Source organism: Genypterus blacodes, unplaced genomic scaffold (assembly GCF_046128005.1).
Source record: "Genypterus blacodes isolate CSIRO-AG114 ecotype Tasmania unplaced genomic scaffold, CSIRO-AGI_Gbla_v1 ptg000077l_1, whole genome shotgun sequence".
Taxonomy (NCBI): Eukaryota; Metazoa; Chordata; class Actinopteri; order Ophidiiformes; family Ophidiidae; genus Genypterus; species Genypterus blacodes.
The window spans coordinates 149,858-172,131 of NW_027466886.1; the positions used below are offsets into that span (position 1 = coordinate 149,858).

At 43.8% G+C, this 22,274-nt stretch overlaps 2 protein-coding genes and 1 long non-coding RNA gene across 4 annotated transcripts; 2 read left to right on the plus strand and 1 right to left on the minus strand.

Moving 5' to 3' along the window:
• The first annotated feature begins 9,225 nt into the window (after nt 1-9,225).
• On the plus strand, nt 9,226-13,673 carry LOC143007044 (Golgi phosphoprotein 3-like). Of its 2 annotated transcripts, none has more exons than XM_076158419.1 (6): nt 9,226-9,626; nt 10,111-10,242; nt 10,442-10,556; nt 10,999-11,159; nt 11,287-12,694; nt 12,727-13,673. In XM_076158419.1, the coding sequence occupies exons 1-5, from the start codon at nt 9,423-9,425 to the stop codon at nt 11,548-11,550; spliced, it is 876 nt and encodes a 291-aa protein (XP_076014534.1). In that variant the 5' UTR covers nt 9,226-9,422; the 3' UTR covers nt 11,551-12,694; nt 12,727-13,673. The 2 variants fall into 2 exon arrangements, with proteins under 2 accessions (XP_076014534.1, XP_076014535.1); XM_076158420.1 differs by having other exon boundaries at nt 11,287-12,690.
• On the minus strand, nt 13,436-14,585 carry LOC143007045 (uncharacterized). Its single transcript, XR_012964349.1, has 2 exons — nt 14,472-14,585; nt 13,436-14,360 (listed from the first exon to the last, which is right to left on the minus strand). It is a non-coding gene; the product is annotated as an uncharacterized LOC143007045 (long non-coding RNA).
• Nucleotides 14,586-17,121: 2,536 nt separating this feature from the next.
• Nucleotides 17,122-22,104, plus strand: pstpip2 (proline-serine-threonine phosphatase interacting protein 2). The gene is made up of 14 exons (XM_076158426.1): nt 17,122-17,284; nt 17,860-17,960; nt 18,976-19,050; nt 19,340-19,374; nt 19,461-19,567; nt 19,653-19,715; nt 20,170-20,265; nt 20,381-20,426; nt 20,518-20,597; nt 20,732-20,830; nt 20,980-21,076; nt 21,167-21,251; nt 21,368-21,402; nt 21,534-22,104. Exons 1-14 carry the CDS (start codon nt 17,252-17,254, stop codon nt 21,587-21,589), a joined length of 1,008 nt encoding a protein of 335 aa, XP_076014541.1. The 5' UTR covers nt 17,122-17,251; the 3' UTR covers nt 21,590-22,104.
• The last annotated feature ends 170 nt before the right edge of the window (nt 22,105-22,274 follow it).

Sequence of the window (22,274 nt, forward strand, 5' to 3'; positions counted from 1 at the left end):
TTCTCTGTCAGCTCAGTGTGAAAGAAAGCAGAGCCATCCCAGCTGATTCCTCTTTGATGAGACTAGCAATGACTATTTTCTTTTAGCTTTAACATTAACCAGACAACGGCCACTTTTAGATCACAGGAAAATAATTGGAGTTGAAACCCCCTTTAGTTTTCACTCACTTTCGCATTCTTTCTTGTGTGTGTGTGTGTGTGTGTGTGATGTCTCCTGTTTTATTCTGTAAAGTTTGTCATATTTGCTTGGGGCAGTGATTACAGGAAACTTCTCATGAGGAAGAGCAGGTGACACGGATGTGATAAGTGAATCTGTGCTGTATTTCCTGGGTCTTAGACATATCTTAGTGAGGCTTGAGACATATTTGTTCTCAATCCTCACTATTCACGGAGAGATACCAAGACAATTTAGCCTTAATGCTATTGTGTATTTTTTATTTACATTTTAGAGTACAGAGTTTAGAAAATATTCAGGTAAGCTCATCACTTTAACCATAGATTTATGCTTGGTAACTCACTTAAATTCTGCCTTTTTTTAGGCAGTGTGTTAGAAAATAACATCTTGTTGGATGTTGCATGATGGATAAAGTGCAAGCAAAAATTCCCTAAGTAAGCCTTCAGCAAACAAGGAACAACATTAACAACCCATTAGAGATGTGATGATGTCTACGTCTATGCCATTAATAAAAATCCCACTGTGTGTGTGTGTGTGTGTGTGTGTGTGTGTGTGTGTGTGTGTGTGCGTGCGCGCGCGTGTGTGTGTCTTGGTGTCCGTATGTCAACTCAACAGGATAAACGTGGGAAACAGCACCAACTCTCAGTTTAGGAGAGGAAAGGGGTTGTAAAGAGGAATTATGAGTCTTCACTGTGTTTTGTTCTCTACACAATCATAAATGGGGATATTAACAGATACGTTAAACTACACGCTTTGTTTCAAAGTTGAACCTGTGTAGCCTTACTTAACTGCCACACACGGCCAATTGCTGCATGAATCGGGTAAGTCACACACTTGGTCAAATGTATCCCCATCACGGGTTGAAGGATGGAAAGAGAGAGAGAGAGAGAGAGAGAGAGAGAGAGAGAGAGAGAGAGAGAGAGAGAGAGAGAGCTCTCCACCTCCTTCCACATCTGCAACCGGTGTGCCAGATGCAGAAGCACTATAACACTACACACTGATGAAAGCTGATGAAAGCTCTGATGAAAGCTCATAGAGTGTGTGTGACGGGTGACACAAAAGCTTCAAAGTGACCCTCTAATCCGTCAGGCAGGCAAAAACAACAATATGACACATGGTCAGCAATTAAAGGTCTCGTCCTTCCTGAGGCTCTATCTTCCCTCTCTGTTTTGCTGACAGGTCCTGGAGCTCTGCTTCTCCTTTCAGAGGGCCATCACAGGGTTACAACCCTTTGACTTTGTCAACACAGAAAGCAGTTCTGGTTACAGAATGGCCACAGGACTCCTTTCTCCCACAGACAGACTGGGCACCTCTGCACTTCCATTGAGGGGTGGAGACTCCTTCTTCTCTCATGGGTTTGGTGAGACACAACACTGAGATTCCCTTGACGCATGATTCTGCATAATTGACTTTAATGATAATAATTTTGGGATGTGCACATACAAACCCTGACATGTATTCAGTTATTACACTGTCAGGCTCAGAACATGTATTCAGTTATTACACTGTCAGGCTCAGAACATGTATTCAGTTATTACACTGTCAGGCTCAGAACATGTATTTGAGGAAAAGGGTGGAAGGTTTTAGATGTGAAAGGGTTATAGTGAAACATCTTATCTTCCTGTATCCTGTATCCTGTATTTGACTTAACAGCATTGTTCAGATAATAGAGTCGTAAGTTAGAAGCCATTACGTCTTGGGATTTTTACCGTAAAACAATCTCTATGACAGGGGCACGCACAGGATTTCTGTTGATGTCTGTCCCCAGCACATTACATCAGTATGTCAATGAACGCTGGTGTTCCTGGGGTAGTTTGGAAGAAAGATGACCGCCAACATTGAACTGCAGCAATTCCCAGCAACAATTTTCCCTTCAAAAAGTTGAGGGGACGTCGGCTTTGATGGTGTGAGAATCTGCCACGGAGGGAGTTTCAGCTGGAATGAGCCGTCTGTTTTGTCCTGAAAAGACAGACCGTGCGACAATGTTCGTCAACAGGCCTGCACACATGTGCACGCACACAGACGGGGCACAGTTGTTTCCAGTTTGTAACATTGCATTCTTGTGTGTGCAAGAGAAGTTAAGTGTTGTAATTTCTCAGCATGACATCTGACATGACAGCCTGGCAGAAACACAGGGAGGGGGACGGGGGGCGAGCTGATTACCGCCACGGCTGAGACGCTGAGGCTGCCTTTAATGATTTCTGTATTGAGTTTTTCCCACAGGTCATATGTGATCCATGTGTCCAGCAACATGCCCTGCACTGAGAGAGCAAGTTGGCTAATAGCTGCAGCAGTTCAATAATAATAACAGCATAAATTCAATCAAATAACAGGTACTGTTGACTGATACAGTTTTGGAGAAGGTGGTTAGATTTCTAAACACAGCAACAAGCTAAACATGTAAGGTGCTGTAACCTTCTGTTAGCACATAGGCTTGTCACAACTGGGTCCAGTTTTAGATTCCATGGATTCAATTTTGCCCATTTGTGACAGGCCTGCTGTTACGAATATGAATTCAGGCTGCGATTAATGTTTGGGTTCACCGGGTCACATGTCCTCAGGTAGATGTTGTGGTCCACATTGGGAATATTGTGTGTGTTTCTGTGTGTGTGTGTGTGTGTGTGTGTGTCTGACCTTTCTGTTGGCTACCTCTCGCCGTGTAACCAGATGATGATTAGGATCGCGAGGTCTCTCTTTCCCCTCATCATGTTCACTTTCACTTGACTCCTTCAACCTGAAATCCTGCCGTTTGGACTCAACGTAAGTTGGCCTCTGACCAATGCTACAGAACAGCGCGAGGAGCCATCTGGTCAGGATTATTAGCCAATACTGGCTAACTGAGCAGCGACACAGGATGTCTTAAACACTCACGGCACTTTCTCTCAGCAGTCGAGGCTGCTGTGACTATTCCATCACTTCTGGAGAGCAAATAAACCAAATGTTCAGTGTGAGGAAGTGTATGAGGTCATGGGCTCTGTGACTGTGCAGCTCTTTCTGGCCTTTACATGTTACCGAGCCACTGTGTTGAACAATACTCCTCTACCTTCAAGTCACTGTTTTTATGGTACAAACAGCATTCAGTGCTTAGACTAATAGATGACTGCATGTTCACTTTCTGTGCACTTGTGTGTACGTGCGTGTGTGTGTGTGTGTGTGTGCATGTAAGTGGTGCGTGCGTGTTACAGCTGTGTGCCTGAGACGCTGGAGGGGTTCCATTGTTAAATGCTTCCTGCTATAATCTACTGGGGAGAGCAGAGGAAAGGGAGGATCACATTTTTTTTAGCTTGGAATCAAAAATAAGTATTTTCATTCTGGGTTGCAATCGACTTCTACTTTGTGCTACACAATAAGGCATCACACACACCCATCCAACACCACCCCTTTGTTTTCATTATAATAATGAAACTGAAAACAAACATTGGACAATTAAGGTGTAATTCTAATTAAAGCCATGCTAGTTTTAGGTCTTGGATTTAATTGTCGCAATAAAAAATGTTTTCCAAGATCAGTCTAACATGTTGAAATTCCTCGTTGGAATAAATATCTTGCCAGTCCCCAGACAATGACTTCATTCAAGCAAGTGCGCGTGATGTAAGACTTCCCTAGTCCATTGACTGATCTGTGTGTAAGATACCAGGCTTTTCAGTGCGTGTGTCTCTGGAGTGAAGCCAAATGTCTCTGTGGTCCACCATTAAATATGCAATTTGATTTCATGGTGTAGATGTGTTACCTCATTGTTATGTTTATTATTCATGTCACTCTGAATGGGGCAAAGCCACGCTACTTCCTGTAATTGTCTGGAGCTACAGCAGATGTTGAAACCTGACGTTGCTTTCCTGCTTTCTGCCTTTCACCTCATCAGTCTCTTTCACTCTCTCTTGCGTTGTGTGATTACAGAGCTTGAAGAGTGTATTGCATCCCAGACCTTATTTATCCCACCTGGCTCCTGAAACAGATTGTCCTTGGACTCTACTGTAATAGGGCCGAGCTCGACTTCTCAGAGGGAAAGCAACCAGGCTTCTGTTTCACCCTCGGTTCAAGTTCACACCAGCACAGCAACGAGAAACTAAATCAGCTGAGAACAACGCAGCAATCAACAGATGTGAGCGGTTATTCTCCCCAATCCTTTCCACCCAGTTAGGCCACATCTCTGACCTATTTTCTTGTTATTGTAGCAAGCTGTGCGAAAATTGGTAGGATCTCCGTTGTCAAGCACTCCACAGACGATCCCCAAATTGTAAATCTGCTTTTTCTCAGCCTTCCACTATTCACTTGGGCTTTTATACATCACACGCTATTAAAAATAATTATATTTTCTCAGCCATTATTCTCAGATGAGATACAGTGTAGTGCGCTGTTGAGAGATTCTGTAATTCACTTACTGCCTTGCCACGGTAAATGACTCCCCTTCTTCTCTCTGTGGGGGTGTTGTCTTAAAAGACTGTGTGAATGCACGAGTGTGTGTGTATGTGCAGTTATATCGAGGAGGGCACTAAGGGTCAAACCTTTGCCCACTCCAGAGACAGGAAATGGCTCCAATATGGGCCTGAGTGTGGCCTTCTTTAAAACCCTGGGGAGTGATTTAGGTCTTTCAGGACCAGAACACCAGGATCAGTGAGCAAAAATGTACAAAGTGAAAAATACAGATGTTTTCTCTGAGCCATTAAAAACACTGGAGAATCTCAGGCAGGAACCACAGATCTCTGGATGGCTTCAGTGGGACTTGAGGGTTTATTCATAGTGTCAGTGAGTTGGAGTAACAGATGATGAACTGATCTGTCAGAAACAATCATGTCTACTCCAATATTTCTTAACAATAATAATAATATTCCTTTCTTATAGTGGCGTGAACTCTAACACGTGCGTGTTTCCTACATGTTATGTTTCTGCAAGGTCTCACAGTTTCCTGAAAGCACTAAATACATTTGTATGAAGAAAAGAAAAGCACCTTGCAGCTCATCTTTACTCCCGTTTCCATGTGGTCTTCTACACACAGATGTCAAGAGAACAGACTGCAGGCCTAATGCTTGTGTATCTTGTCATCTTGGACCGCGTGCAAATATTCTACCTACATGGTCAGAGCGTCTGCCGACTGTCTTGGCCGTGATGGTCGCAGAGAGGCTTGTTTACACTGAGCATATTTCCAGTCGTCTGGGGATTCATCTCTCCCAGGACCTCATGCATGGGTGTTTTAAGACTAAAACCAAGCAGTTTTTGTTCCTTGCTTGCTGCCAGGGATGAGTTATTGTGACCCTGTCGTCATAACTTATAAGGGAAGAGATAATGTACACCACTTAATGCATAATGACGCAAGCAGTGACTTTATAAATTCACAATGTTATACAGTCAGGGAATGTAAACATACTCTGATTGGATCTGCTGAGGATGCCTGTGATTTACTATTCGTCCCCATGTGCTTTTGTGAACCCACTCAATTCTGGATTTAAAATTCCCAAGTGAATAGTTAAGTTAAGTTAGCAGCTTTGTCAGACCATAAATAAATAAATACTGAATAAATGAATGATAAGAATGATAAGAATGGACGTAGTAGTGCTTGCTACTGTCCTCTTTGCTGCGAGCTTTCCTGACACAACTGACCATACAAGGACAGCGAGTGTGAGACTCCTACGCACTGACTGAGCAGCGGTTCTGCATTCAGTCGAATGCAGAACCGCTGCTCAGCAACACTCAACATATTCAACATCTGAGTCATTTGTATGTGTTTCATGTGTGTTTCTGACATTTCAATGTACAGCCTCATAACAAGGAGGTCCTGGGTTCAAATACAATCAATGTCTTTCTATGTAGAGATTGCGTGTTCTCCCCATGCCATTCACTGCTCGGTCAGACTCCAGCCTCTTTGTGACCTTGCACAGGATAAGCATGTATCGGGTATAGATGGATTTTGTGATGGCACCATTATCCAATCTCACATTGCCTTCTTGCTGGCAAATCTCTGACTCGGTATTGGTGGGATATTTCAGAAAATAGTCAGAGGCAAAGGTGATCTCCATTACTATCCTGTATTACAGAACTCGTACAGAACACCGCATCCAAGGATCAGCGAGTATGAAGAGAGGCAGCATTGTTTGAGTGAATGACCAGAATTTGGCTTCGGGTGATCACATCTAGTGCCATGGAAAAAATAAGTTGCCTTCTTCGAGCTGCATTGGGCGATTCAGTTTGTATTACGGTCATTTTCATGTCACCTTCTTTTTCCTTTGACGTCTGCAGTGGTGATGGTGGATGTGGATGATATACAATTGTGCTGCTAAATATAGCAGCATACTTGTTTTGTTTGCAGGGGCAAAATGTTGGCAGGCAAAATGAATTGTTTATGATCAATGAAATGTATGCAGGCAGATGCAGTCGAGGTTTATTCTCCAGTCTTCCTGCCTCGTACTGTGATTGCAACTCAGATCTGCTCTCATCACAACTCATAAGCTCCTCCTTCTGACATGTAAATTGTGATTTTTTTTTGCTTTCAATTAACATACCAGCTTGCAGTGCTTAAATTAAACTCTCTTTGGAGCAAACTGTTGGTGCAAAAGACTTCTAGACTGCATGTGGAGTCTGCTTCGCACATTCACACAGTCACTTTCAGTACATAACTCATACTTGGAACGATTGTGTCATTTCACAAATGAAAAATACAGTACTGAAATTCACATCCTGACGCCATCATAGGGCCATGGTGTTACGCAGAATAGAAAATAGCTCAATATGACAGTTTAAGGTTTTGATATTGCACCTTGTTGTTACAATCCCCATGATCCTGCTTTCTAATGGCTCTGTGTATTTTGTCCCTGCACTCTGGCCATGATTAACACCAAGCTGGACACCAGATTAGACTTTCCAGTGGTTGGGAGACATTGGGTTGGGCATTGAAATGCCTGATGTGTCATGGCCATGCCACATGAAATCATTTTCAGATGGAACAAATCCATTACAAACTTACTGACACTTACATGAACACTCACAGAACTTCATATTGTTTTAGACTGAATCTAGATACGTGGCTCTGTCAGTGAGCTGGGTGCACTTTTCCATGGTTAATAAGTAACTTACTAATGCCCTACAGATCCAAAATAAATCGTTCATAAGCAATATATTTTGGTTGCCAGGCAGTGAAAAAAAATTACTGGATCGTCAGTGGATGATCAATTTACAACTTACTATTATTTAGAACTGCAGGCTATGCACCCAAGTCTACTCTTAAATGTTAGTAAATCATAAACAAATGCCTAGATAAGTGCTCAGATAAAACAGTTTGTTTAAAATAAGGTAAGACTCCTTTTGCCTCTCTGCCAAGCATGAAACACCTACAATGACTTCTGTATTGTTGGTAGCTGTGCTAATCCCTGACATTCCAACTGTGGAAACCAGATAACATCCATTTGCATGACCAGCTAGAAATGTTACTCTCCCACCACAGCAAGAAACTGATTGGACCTTTTGTCATGTCCATTATCGTGGTTCTCCATATTGTAATTGTACTGTTGTATCTGATAACCTTTTGACTTGGATTAATTGGCTGATTGCTTAAGTGATTATTTATGTTATTATAAAACTGAACGTTTCCTTGAGAGGGCGTTCTTGTGCATCCCTTGCCAAATAAAACGCCAGCAGCAATAATATCCAGTAAAGGAGAACGAGAGCTATTTCCTGCACGTAGACTGACGCCTTGTGGCCACAGTCAATATTGCATGATGCTGATTCTAATGTTGCTTACCACAGTGATAATCTCTACACACACTACAGCTACTTAAATAGACAATAGTGACGACGTCACATCCGGACCAAGAAAATTACGTATACAATACTTCATCTACTTCATCTTGTGGCTCTTACATACAGAGCCCTAGTTGGCTAGGCAACTAGGCAGGAGGCAATTGTCACATTTAAAAGAGCCCAAATTCTATTCATTCAAATTCTATTAACTGAACTATTAAACTTGCTGGTGCTCCAAACTCCACTGTTGCTCGTACAGCTTCTTCCAACTCAATGTCATCCTAACCAAGAGACTTATACATTACTAAATCTTGGTCATCTCTCAGCACCATTTAACTGGAATATCAACAATAAACTCCAAAGAAGAAGACTTACAATTAGTGTCTTCTTATTCTCAAAATATTGAGATCAACAGTTCTTGCTGTGAAAAGTGGAATAGTGAACCTCACAAAATAAAGATCATAGTAGCTTAATGCCTGTTTCCTACAACATACAAACACATTGCAAATTTAATTTAGCGTTGTTCCATGTCCTGAGTTTAGTAGATATGGGATTTCGTTTGGCTATAGGCATGTTTTCCACACATCGATATCATCTGAAGTGATCCTCATTCAAAATGTTTCGGTAACTATTCCGGGTTAATTTGAGTTAATCAGTTACGAGGACAACAAATTAATAATGGTTCTGAATGTTTTTAATTGCCTGGAGCGGTAAGGCAAGGCAATTTTATTTGCATAACACATTTTATGTATGTACCCTATGACATCATTGCAACTCCAGTCCACTTGTACTCTACCTCAGGGTCTATGACATACATTATCCCTACTATTGTTGTTGAACTTTAAAGTTCAACAACAATAGTGGGGATAACCCAACCCCCATCCTCCCTTCTCTCTATCTCTCTCTCCCCCCTCTTTCTATACAAAAAATGATCTCCAAAATATCCTACACCTGTATGCACAATGTCATGTACAATGTCTGCTTCAATAAAAACAAATTGCAAAACTACATAGCACATTTTAGCAGCAAGGCAATTCAAAGTGCTTTGCAATAAAATAAAATAAAAGCATCAGGAAAAGAAAAGGACACTTAAATACAATTAAAAACAGAAACATGTAAAGAAAATTAAAACTAGTTTACCCCGTACTTGTTTTACTTTGATTTATGACTCGTAAGTTGTTTAGTTATACACATTTAAGTCCCGGTTGCTTGCTTATTTTGAATGAAACCCTTAACTTTCAAATGATTTCTATTTTATTTCTGGTAAATAAATATGATAAATCCGACGGTACGTGAAGGCAGCAAACTTGCGACGTCACACCTCCTCCTGCCACCATGTTGGATCAGGAAGTAGGCATAGCAGAAACAGGAATCCCGAACCTGTAACGGTTACCGCGGTGTCTACTCGCTCGGTTTCCCGTTTCATCTCCCGTACGGCCCGGTTACATGCTCCGTGGCGTTTGGAATCTTCGAGGGACGCACTTTACGCCTGTTTGACCCGTCTCGCAGCTCTAGCTATGTCTACTCTCACGCAGAGAAGCTCGGGCCTCGTCCAGCGGAGGACCGAGGCCATCCGCACCGCAGCCGCCGACAGGGAGTCCGGCGACGAGGAGGACGAGGCGCGCCGCGGCGACGAAGAGGAGGAGGACAAGGGGGACTCGAAGGAAACCAGACTGACACTGATGGAGGAAGTGTTACTCCTGGGCCTCAAGGACCGAGAGGTGTGTGTGTGTGTGTGTGTGCTGCTTTTAATCCGTCACTTAGCTCCTAACTTACTCTGATCTGGGAGCTTTACCTGCCGCGTTCACAGCCGTCAACCGGAGGCAAAGATCGCTGAAAGAAGCTGTTTGTTGTTGTCTGTTGTTAAATTCAAGCCAGCGGGGGTCGTCGTGTCACGGAGGAGTGACAAATATTATGTAATCGGTGCATTTTACGTGTCAAATGTTGAAGAATCCACGTGGGAGGGATTGTTACGCCGTTTGGTTGAACAGATACTCGTCTGTTTTATGACCACGTATCACCACTTTTCTTGACAGCTTGCCAGCAACAGAACCTTCAAGCGTCGCAACTTCTCCTTACACACACGTCAGCTAACTAACTCAGCGTTGCACCTTCGCCCGTTCTCTCTCGCTCTCTCTCTCTCTCTCTCTCTCTCTCTCTCTCTCTCTCTCTCTCTCTCTCTCCCTTCCTCTCTCTCTCTCTCAGGGTTACACGTCGTTCTGGAACGACTGCATTTCTTCCGGCCTCCGAGGGTGCATGCTGGTGGAGTTGGCCCTGAGAGGCAGGCTGCAGCTGGAGGCCTGCGGGGTGAGGAGGAAGAGTCTCCTCTCAAGGAAGGTGAGGACTGTGTGTGTGTGTGTGTGGATCGGTTCACTCCCTGCTCAAGTGTCACTGAGCTGTGGACAAAAGGACAGGGATCAGTTTGTACAAATAATAAAATATTTGTCCCCGGTGTTGTCCTTCCTGTTCTTTTACGACGTCTTCACTGTGGTAACGCGGACATCAGGTGTTGAAATGTGCTTCCCTGTTTGCTCAGGTGATCTGCAAGTCGGACGCCCCGACGGGAGACGTCCTGCTGGATGAGGCTCTGAGGCACATCAAAGAGACCCAGCCTCCAGAGTCGGTGCAGAGCTGGATCGAGCTGCTGAGCGGTGAGAGCAGCTTCCATTTCCGGTCCTCCATCTGTGCCACGTGTTACGCCTTCAATCAAACGGCTGTTGTCTTATTTGTTATGTTGTTTCCACTGTGGTGACTGACGTGAGGCAAGCAAGGTTCCTAAAATCATCTATGACCTCAGTGTAAACAAAGCGATTGCCACACTAACCCAAATCAATAGGCAGGATTTGGAACATGAAGTGCTCCCAGTCAGCTGTCACAAAAGCTCCATGTTTGGTTGAATAGATCTATGATGCCAGGAGCAAACATTAATCTTAACGTGTTCAACCAGAATCCTCGCATAACATTGTTCATGTGCTTTAATTTTCTTTCCGAATTACAAACAGAAGTGTTTATAACCGTGCTTCTAACCAAACATAACTTGACCTTGTTGTTGTTGTTGTTGTTGTTGTTGTTGTTGTTGTGGCGGCCATGCAGGGGAGACGTGGAACCCTCTGAAGCTGCACTATCAGCTGAGGAATGTCAGAGAACGCCTCGCCAAAAACCTGGTGGAGAAAGGCGTCCTGACCACAGAGAAGCAGAACTTCCTGCTCTTCGACATGACCACACATCCGCTCACCAACAGCACCATCAAACAGGTGAGGCTCCGGGTTCAACCAGGCGATTGGTTTATCTGCACTGTTTCTGATTGTGTTGGCAAATACTGGCGGAAGTCATGGCAGTACTGCGTCCACATGACAAACTCAAATGTGTTCTCGCCTACAGCGCCTGGTCAAGAAGGTCCAGGAGTCGGTTCTGGAGAAGTGGGTGAACGACCCGCACCGCATGGACAAGCGTGTCCTGGCCCTCATCCTCCTGGCGCACTCGTCCGACGTGCTGGAGAACGCCTTCGCCCCGCTGCAGGACGAGCAGTACGACCTGGGCATGAAGCGAGTGCACACGCTGCTGGAGCTGGAGCCGGAGAAGGAGAGCGCCAAGCCCAGCGCCAACGAACTGATGTGGGCGGTGGTTGCGGCGTTTACCAAATGAGAGCGGGCCGACGGGTCGGACTGTGAGATCTGGCTGCGGTCTGTTGCTATTTAATTGTTTTGAGAGACTTCATTTAACGAGACAGACTTCCCTCACTGAGACAATCTGTTTGGGTGGAGCAGCCTGTTTGTACATCTATAGCTCAGACCACACTTCTGGGTGTTAGATCTGATTAACCCAATGCTATCCAATCGGTGGCGGGCTTCAACAAGTAACATTTGGCTGGTCGGAGCGTAAAAAGACAAAAAAAAAGGACTTGGCTGCTTTCACTCTTTAATGTAAACGATCCCCCCTCCTCCCCCCCTCCGTCCCCCCCCCCCTCCGTCCCCCCCGGGAGGCTGGATGTAGACACACACATTTGACACTACTAACAGATGAGCTTCTGTTACGTTAGATGGACGTCAGATAACAACACGGGCGGCGGCGGCGGCGGCAGCAGCAGCGATTCAGAGGATTGTGAAGAGGCTTTGGCAAAGTTTGCCTTCCACACTAAAGAAACATCTCTGCTTTACGGCCCGGGTCCAGAGGAGACCCGCCTCTCTCCCTCCCTCCCTCCTCCCTCCCTCCCACCCCACCTCTGACATGCTTATGCAAGGATGACAGATAGAGAGTCACACAGGTGATTGCTGTACTCGCTCAGCCCTCCCGCGTCCCGCAGATCGGTTTCCCCCGTCTCGTTTCTGGGGGAGCGCACGTTAAAGGGTCACGGCACCAACCGGGCCGCGAGGTACGTCTCCTCAATGACCTGCCCTAGTCTCCTCTCCTCTCCTCCTTTCCTTCCTCCTCACCGCACTCTGAGGAGGACAGAGAGGAGCCGAGTAAACACACACACACACACACACACACACACGCACGCACGCACACACACACACAGATACACGCTTGGTCAGTTCTTCCTGCATTATTAGGGGTGAGCTGGGTGATCTGGCCCTCAGAGACTCTGGCCTAAATGAAGAACTAAACCCTGAAAGTCCAACAAAACTCCTGATCTTTTTTAGGTTGTTTGTTTGTTTGGGTCAATTCTGTGTTGTGTGGAATGCGACCTTCCGTTTTTGTTTTGTTTTGTTGTTGCTTTCTGATGCTAGGAGTAGATCCAGCCTGCCATGTATCGACTCTTCCAGTCAGTCAGTCAGTCAGTCAGTCAGTCAGTCAGTCAGTCAGTCAGTCAGTAGGCAGGCCGATAGAGGGATTACCTGGGTTCTACAAACCCACATGTGAAGATGAGATTAAAACGTTTTGAATTTTAGCAGCTATGTTAGAGCAGATATGGATTCATCCTGATGATAATAATACTGTCAAACCATTCCATTCCTCCAGACTCAGACAAAGCTCCAGCACACACAACTTCTTCTTCTCCTTCTTCTTCTTCTTCATGGGAGTCAGGACATAGAGGAGCATGAAGACTAGACGATGATCTACTCAGTTCAGATTAGAATGCCCGTGGACACACACACACACACACACACACACACACACACACACACACACACACACACACACACACACACACACACACACACACACACACACACTGATGATGTAATATAAATGGGCTGCTGTCAGTTCATTCAGTGGTTTCTCTCTCTCTCTCTCTCTCTCTTCCAGTTGAACTCTTGTCGGTTTGCCATGTCACTTCCTGTCATTTCATATAGGTCCAGGCAGGCATGTGTGTTTTATAGTTTCTTACATGTTAGACTTCGGGGGGATGGTACTCGGTGCTCCAGATGACGCACGCACACGCACACACACACACACACATATGAACGGTGCGCGGGAACACGTGTTTGGATTTACACCTTTGGACGGGCGTCTGAAGTACGTCTCCCTTCTCGTTTCCATGGCATTTCTACATTTCTGTCCCCTTATGTTTTTTCTTCGACCTACAAGATATGAAGACCTGTCCAGATCGGTTTACAGCAGAGAGGGAGTGTGCATGCTACTGGTGGAGGGGCTGGGGTACTCGAGGATGTAGCCACAGAGAAGAGGCTTGTCTGTAATTATTTTATGTGTACGATCAAATGGAAATTCTGTTGAAAGGGATCTTCTCTCCTCTATCTATAATTATGTATGCTTTTGTATTACAACACAAAATAAAGTAAAGATCCTTTAAGTGCCTGAATTTAGCCCTGGGTTTGCTGGTGTGTTTTGTTGTCAGGTTGTTGTTCTTTCTGTCAGCTGACTCCATGAGTAAGGACATAAATGTATCATGCAAATGTCACATATGTATGCTTCTGTATGTAATCCATTGAGTGTTCTCTAACAGCCAATGAGGAGCCAGGATTGGGACAAACCTTCTGAATGAACATGTTTTTATTAACAACTCATCCCAACACTTCACTCTCCAGTTGCTGCACAAAGGAAATTGTCTGTGAAGTAAATCAGAAAGACATAAAGATTGAGGAGACAAACGAGTCTCAGAGGGCTTAGAGACGTCAATATCCTTCACCCATCACTTCCATTAAATACTCCATTCGGCTCCTGCTGCTTCCTGTCACGGGTCCAGATCTCAGGTCCCACTCTTCCATGAGCGGTCAGTCCACACTGGGCCTCCAACAGCTCCCGCATTCCATTTAGGATTGACAGAATGATAGAAACTCTCCAGTTGAGACTCCTCAGCTGTGACTCGAGACGTCCAGGCTGCTTTACATGATCCAATCTCTTCTGATGCACTCTTGTCTCGTCTGCTCATCTGAATTTAATGACGTATTTGTAGTTCTTGGTCAGTATTTCCAGCAGTTTGTACTTCCAGTCCAAGGCGTCTCCCACCTGCCGCAGCTCTTGTGCGCAGTCCCAGACAGTGGCTGAGTGATCTGTGAACAGAACACACGGCAGATCAGAGTCTGTAGGCTGAACATACAAACACCTGGAGGTGGTGTTGTTATAAACAGGTAAAGTTCTGGCAGGTCCGCTCTGGTACTCACCCTGGCTGGGCATTTTCATCTTTCTGCAACAGTGAGCAGCTTTCCAAAGTCTTCAGTATGCGTCTCTGTGATTGCGGCTTGACAAGAAGGAAGAGATTTGACCCTATTGATAGCAGGACCAGTTTAAATACTCTGGCTGGGTGTGACACAACAGGAATCCCCGTCTGCCAAGAGCCAAGCTCCTCCTACACCACCAACTGTTTACACTTAGACGGGAGCCTTTAATCAGAAGTTTGACGTTTTCACTTCCTCCACATGTTTGCTCCAGATGCCTTGTTGTGAACTTTTACTTTTTTTTAATGAACAAGCTAAAGCGATGAAGTGGGCAAGCCAGGGATGATGAAGGTTTAAGGGTCTGGATCTTTGGCTCCTAAGACTGGTATCATGATGTAAATATTGAAAAAATATGAAAAATGTAGGTTTATTTTCCAATTTTGTGAGATAAGACGTCTTGTCCAACTGCAGGGAGCAAAGTGCAGCCACAGAGCAGATTGAGACTTTGTGTTACACAGTGAAGAACTCACACTTACATAATGACACCATAAAGATTGATGGGTTCTGTCTGTGTCTTTGGAAAAACGCACAACAGTACACAGGAGCATCAACGAGCTGATTAGGTTGTTGTTGTCCAGATGTGACAGCACAGTCACTGATGTCATACCGCCGTCACCCTGTCAACAGATTAATATCCAACTCTGTATAAGATTAGTTAACAACAGGACTTTAGAGTGACAACACACAGAAAAACAATGGTGTGAAGAAATTGCTTGAATGCTTTCATGATTTCTTGCACAAACACCAACACAACCTCTGATTAAATCACACGCACACACGCACACACACACCCTGGGGCGATATCGTGCAAGCAGGGTGACGTGCCTGGATCACATGTATAGCAGGATGTAAGGTGCATGCGTATTCTTTCACAATTGATCCCAGATGGTGCCTGGACGTAATAAGATGAGAAAGTGCGCAACAAAGAAAGAGCGTTCATACACTCTGTGGGCGCACAGGCGTCACAGGCGTCATGAACAGGTCGAGACTTGTACCGCGGCAGCAGCCAAAAGGGGGAAGCACCATGAGAATGACAGCTGTGTGACGTCAGCAGAGTTGGGTGGAGATCAACAGTCCACATTTCCGCTTGTTTAACTTGTGGGTTTGGCTGAAAAGACCTCAGACAATGTGCGTTCTGTTTGGAATCAGTAACGCATCATAGAATTCTTGAGGTCGCCGTAACTGACAGTTGGAAGCTTTTAGGGCCAAGAACAAAAAGGAAGAAGAAGAAGAAGAAGAAGCAGATGTATTGATATCCAGACATTTTATAGAGAAACCTATCTGTGCTGAATTCCATCTGGCTTCAGTTGCAGAGCCCTCACATGTCACAGGCTTATTGATAGCAGCGTTGTAAAAGCATAATGTTTGTGCTGTAGGTTTTACCACTCCTCTGTTACGACCACGGTAGCTCCAGCAGATAACCTCAACACGCTTTTGTTATTCGCCTCTTATCGATGTTGCCTACTTGCTTTGTCATGTGATACTTTGTGTGGCAACAAATGTTGTTTTGTGTGTCCTGAATGTATCTCATGTGATCAGATATCTCTGAAACTGGGCCAAGCCGCAAATTGGGTGAAAAGTATTGTTTTGTGGTGTTGTTGAAACAAAATATGCAATAGGGCCTGGAAAAGCATCCGGTTTGGTCTTTTCAGTGTTTAGACGCTCATGTAGAGCAACTTACCTGACCTGTTTACTGATGATCCTATAGCCGTTTACCTTACAACCAGATCTGGATCGTCAGTGTTTCCGTATCCACCCATCTAATATAGAAAGTGTGTGTGATAGTGAACATTCACGAGGAGGCCAGGAGGCATTTTAGTGCTCAGGTGGTAGGTGATCAATCTATTTCAATCTTCTTTCTGAGCAAAATTCTAAATTTGCAGTTCTTACGTCAGCATTTTTCTGACCTTTAAATCTCTGAATCTCTTGAAAATCCAGAATTGTACACAACCACAGCACTTTACTTGTTATTATCCCAATATTTACACTTTTTCCTTTCTATATCAAATTAAGCATGGTGAGTTTTGGTAAAATGTGTACAAGACTTAAACTTAAGGGACAATCTAAAAGAGGAGGAGGTGAAGCCTTAACATCTTCATTTCCCCCCTTCAGATTGCTGACCTTTAGTGGTTCTTACATGTATGCCTTAAGCTTGGTCATACCTTTAATCACCACTAGAGGTCAGCACACTCACATTTGTTTTGTTGTTGTCAGCATGCTGCTCTGTTAGTGGGAGTGTAACGTCTGTGTCGTCACTTTACTTTATTTGCTGTATAACAGTTTAAAGGTTCTTGAGGCGCTGCTGTCATTGGTAATATGGAGTATGTAGTTTATGTTATTCATCATCGGCATTTAATGTATTGACACTAAAACTGATGGCAATTCCAGAAATAGAGCTAATGTTAAAATTCTGGAAAATGTATATAGTTAGAATAATAATGATAGTTATGATAATAGTGATATATGTTGCTGCAAAAACACACACTCTCTCTCTCTCTCTGTCTCTCTCTCTCTCTCTCTCTCTCTCTCTCTCTCTTCTCACTGTCCCTTATAACACACACGCCTGCTCCAGCCCACACTGTAGTTTGTAGTCATTAACACACACACACACACACACACACACACACACACACGCACACACTCTCTCTCTCACAGTCACTTCACAGACCTACCTACGATACCGCGCTCAACGCAGCCCTCCTGCTTTATTAAGGCATTGTTCGGTTATGAAAAACCTTCATTTTAAGGACTACTTTTGGGTAAGTAGTGTGTTCTGGGTTTATTCATGTATTAATTACTATTGTTAATCAAAATTTTCGGTCCAAAGTAGCAACATAAGCGATAAGCATGACTAATTTGCTAAATAATTCCAGTGTTTATATACAGTATATATATTTTGACAGTGTTTTGTTTCCATGTCAGCAGATCTATTTTATTTATTGAGTGATTTATTCATGTATTTCATTCCAATATACAGACTGTACATTTCAATACTTACATGCAGAACACTGTATAAACATAGAAAGTGACATGGAGTTGGTTGAGATGATTACAGGCTCTTACCCTCAGCCGACCCAAATTATGGGGAATTGCAGTTCAAAACATCAATTTACATCCTGTCGTCGAGACGATGGCCGTGCCTTTGTTGGCTCAGTGTGTTTACGTCTGTGCGTGGATGTCTGAGAAACTTCAAGATGTGATTTTGAACATGTTTCAACAGAGGAGTCATAAAGTTAGTGATGTGACCATGGCAAGATCTGAAATAGAATATACCTAACGCATGTAAACCATTTATAAAGTGGATGAATAAACAAACAAATGATCTTATTCACAGAACTCTGACCTGACCAGCACAGGAGGCTATGATGCAATTATCCAGTATCTCAACGATGGCAGGAGGACATGCAAAGAGGTGGAGGAGTTCATGAAGGCCAGGTAATGAGGATGGAATATAAAGTACTGAAGTCTCTGTACTGAAGCTTTGTTACTGTGCATTTAGAAGTCAATACATAAGCAATTTGTAAGATTTGGGGTGGAAATATTGTGCTATAAAGGGAGCTTGAGTTTCCAAGTATATAAGTCAGAGCAATGCAATTCAAAACTGTGTGCGTCTTTATGACACACCAGGCCTGTCAGGAAAGATCATCAAAGCCTTGATGATGGAATGTTGTAGATTAAAGTTTTCCTCCTTCCTTGATTAATAATTGATATATCCTTTTGGCTTTCCTAAACACACACACACACACACACACACACACACACACAAACGCATACAAACTTCTACACACATGCATGCAAGGTTGTCCACCTGTGAGTGTCAGTGAATTTCAGAAGTATTGACTATGTGCAGGGCTATTGTGTCAGACAAAGCCCTCTCTCTCTCTCTCTCACACACACACACACGTCATATACAAATAAAACAGAAGGGGAAATGATACAGTAACGTTAAATAATGTGAAGTTCCATCTATGTAGAAATGGAAGAAAAAACAACAACACAGACAGCTTAAAACTTAACAGCAAAACAAATCATTCAATATATAAAGTAAATAACATTAATATGAATAGAGGTTTTTGTGTATTGGCATTATTCAGAGCTTCTACTGTCAGCTGCACTGAAATAGCCACGCATATTAATGGAGGAAGAGTTGGTGCAGACACTTGCGCGGAATATTATGCTGACAAATTGCAGGAATAGACTCGGAAGTGGTCAAAGTGGTGCGTTTACCCGACACCCTGGCAGCCTCTTTATGTAAAGGAGAACTTCACTGTAGACTGTACACTCAGTAAAATGCAGAAGACACACATCAGTCATGCAAAAGCATTTAGATATGTAGACCTTTTTATATTCCACAGTAGAATTTCAGAGCTAATCGCAATCATTTCATTATCGGAGCAGACTTTTGTAACAACACAAGGTTTCTAATTGTGTGTCTCTTCATGTCTTCCAGAGCTTCTATTGAGGAGAGATACGCTAAAGATCTCGTCAGTTTGTCCAAGAAGGTGTGTGGACACAATGAGATGAAGTAAGCCGCCATAAGTGTGACATTCATTTATCCCCATGGAGACGGTGGAGTCGGTCTTGTGATGTGCGATCGTGTGTGTGGATTTATTTTAAACACGAGAGCAAAAATAATGCAACATCAGCAGAAGTTTAAATATTCTGGTAGGGAGGGAAGGGGAAGTAAGAAAATAAGAAATGGGGCAAAAATGACTTCTAATAACATCTTATTCCAACAAGTCATCAGTATTTCACTGTTTTCATCTTCTGAGGCCGTATTCGTCTAATCACCTTCTTTCAAATTGTTTTCCAAGCACATTGAAGAGATCCTTGGACCTGTTCAAACTACGTAAGCGCTTCAACCTTACTGTTTCTGTACCACGGTGACTTTATTCATGCTTTCTTTATATTGAAATGAGGCTTTTTGCATTGTAGAGACCGAACACGTGAGTCTATCGCACCTACAGTTGGCGCAGAGCATGAGGGAGGAGGCAAAGAAGGTGGAAGAATTCAGGGAAAAGCAGAAGGAAGCCAGAAAAAAGGTAAAAAAAAAAAAAGGTTTGGCCTCCAACATCAGAACCGTTATTCAATGACGAACCGTGACTAGACGTGCCTCTGTGGTTACAGATAGAGCAACAGATGGACGCTCTCCACAAGCAGAAGGCCGCACAGTTCAAGAAAACAACAGAGGCGAGTGATTTACCTGCTGTAAATACAACCTGACACCATGCGGAACATACGGAGCAGAACAGCAGCTCAAACGCTCAAATGCTCAAATGCTGAAAGGTTTCCTGACAAAAACGAAAACAAGAAGCGCTCAAAGTGACGACTAATTCATTGCGGTTGCGTTATGAGAAACTAGAAAATGCCGTGCTTGTCTCTGTTGGTGTTCTTCCTCTTCGATGGTCATGGAAGGAAGTTCTCTTCACCAGCCTGGGAAGTGAAGCACAACGTTATGTCACTAATGCTACCAAAATGAGTGGCAAAAGAGGAAGTACGTGTCAGGGATTCTTTTACAATAGTAAAGTACAATGGCTGCTGCTACTGTTTAATCATCTGGTTGACCTCTTTTGCGCGACTTTCATTGCAACTTTTGTACTGGTGGACCAAGACCAAGACCCTGAAACTGCAACTATGTCCGCAGACAAAGAAGAGCTATGATCAGAAGTGTCGAGAGAAAGAAGAAGCGGATCAGAACGTGAACCGAAACACCAACACCAACACCAAGCACATAGAGAAGGTACGGGGAAGTCAACAGTTAGTTAGCACATTTGGTTCTTTCAGGCCAAATCAAGTAACGGAGCAGCACTGAGTTGGCTGTTATCTTCTCTAAATATGACATCGTCCTCCTCCAGCTCAACACAAAAGCACAACAAGCAAAGCAGAATGCTGAAGAAGCAGGTAAACCTAAAGACAGACATGCATAATCAACGCCTGATCGCATTCTGGCATCCACAGTGTGTGTGTGTGTGTGTGTGTGCTTTATTGGCAGACAGGATATACCTGCAGAACGTCAAGGCTCTGGGAAAGGTACGAGACGAGTGGCTGCAGGAGCACATCAAGGCCTGCCAGGTAGAAACACACACACACACACACACACACACACACACACACACACACACACACACACACAGAGGTATGATGATGAGGCAATGACACCCTCTGGATTTGAATGTCTCCACTCCGTCCCCGTTTGTCCTCCACAGATGTTTGAAAAGCAGACCATGGTGCGCATCAGCTTCCTGAGGAACACGGTGTGGACTCACCTCAACCAGCTCTCCCAGCAGTGTGTTACCAGTGACGAAGTACATCACACACACACTTATAGGAAGATTATCATTACATTACAAATCCGACAGTGGTACACACCTTTGTAGACTCTAACTGTGTGTGTGTGTGTGCGTGTGTGTGTGTGTGTGTGTGTGTGTGTGTGTGTGTGTGTGTGTGTGTGTAGCTGCATGAGGAAGTGAGAAAATCACTGGAGCAATGTGACGTCCAAGAAGACATGGAACACTTTGTAAGTCTCAGACGCACCAGCGACAAACCGCCAGGTAGGAACACGGATGCAGATGACATCACCGCTTTTCCTGCCACTCCACTTTGTAACCTTTGCCCCCTGCCGTTTTCCAACATCCCAACAGCTCCAGTTATGTACGAGAACTTTTACAGTGGTCAGAGATCTCCGACCGGAGCTACACCCCCTGGACTGCCTCCACAAATCAGCAGGTGAGACAGAGAGGGGACAGGGTGGGACGGCCTGGGACAGGCTGAGACGGGCCGGGACAGTTCTCCGTCACATCTCTTACTCTTTCATCTGTTCTCTTCTTCTTGTTGGCATGCAGGAGGGGAGTGTTGCCTAATCCAGCAGGCAGCAGAGGTAAATTATTACTGCAACACAACCAAATCTATAACTAGCTTGTTTATTAATGATGATTAATAAAGTATCTTAGCGTGTCTTATCTTTACTGCCGGCGTGTCTAAACTTCTGCTTCTGTTCTTTGTATGCAGATGATACAATCTACTCCACCATAGAATCCCCGGAGTACAGCGTCATCCACTTCTGATGCACAGAGGCCACAGACGGACGCTGGAGGCTGAGAGAAGCGTTACATTGACTTCTTTATCTCCATTGGTTTTCCTACATTTGTTAGTACGAGTAGGGTACATTGATGTATAACTGTGTTCTAAACAGTACACTTAAAGTCATTACTGTATCAATTAGATTAGATTTGTTTATTATAGCCATAAATAAGTTCACTAGACGCCATAGATCACTGCTGTATGAATTCCAGAGGATCTTCATTCATTCTGCCTGCATCCGATTAACACTCAAGTCATCTATTTATTATGTTGTATGTTCCTATTTCTAATTTTAACCCGAGGTTTACTAGATAAGACCCCAAAGTGACATACTGTCTGTTGACTTATTCTCAGTTCCGCTCGTTACTAAGAGTATCAGGTGACCTCACAGAGATCCAATGACTGGAATGAATGTGCTGCTTAGATTACAAACACTTAATGCTTAATAAGGCCTTTCTGCTTCAATAGAAGGATCAACAAAGTGAATTTATGCCCTTGATTAACCTTCAAAGTCATTAAGGTGCACATACGCATGCTTGATTGTAGTTATTTTTGCACTAGGAGTACTTTTACAGAGTCTCACACCTCTGATGAACAGCTTCTCTATTCTGTCTCTTTGCATTCACACTCACTGTCTAAGTCGGAATGTCACTCTAAAACTGAGTGTGT

Excerpts from the sequence above, each read along its gene's own strand:
- LOC143007044 (XM_076158419.1), top strand. The coding sequence starts at position 9,423 with ATGTCTACTCTCACGCAGAGAAGCTCGGGCCTCGTCCAGCGGAGGACC. Across the intron at positions 10,243-10,441 it reads AGAGTCTCCTCTCAAGGAAG|GTGATCTGCAAGTCGGACGC; the intron begins GTGAGGACTGTG and ends CTGTTTGCTCAG. Across the intron at positions 10,557-10,998 it reads CTGGATCGAGCTGCTGAGCG|GGGAGACGTGGAACCCTCTG; the intron begins GTGAGAGCAGCT and ends GCGGCCATGCAG.
- pstpip2 (XM_076158426.1), top strand. The coding sequence starts at position 17,252 with ATGAAAAACCTTCATTTTAAGGACTACTTTTGG. Across the intron at positions 21,252-21,367 it reads CTGCCTCCACAAATCAGCAG|GAGGGGAGTGTTGCCTAATC; the intron begins GTGAGACAGAGA and ends GTTGGCATGCAG. Across the intron at positions 21,403-21,533 it reads TAATCCAGCAGGCAGCAGAG|ATGATACAATCTACTCCACC; the intron begins GTAAATTATTAC and ends CTTTGTATGCAG.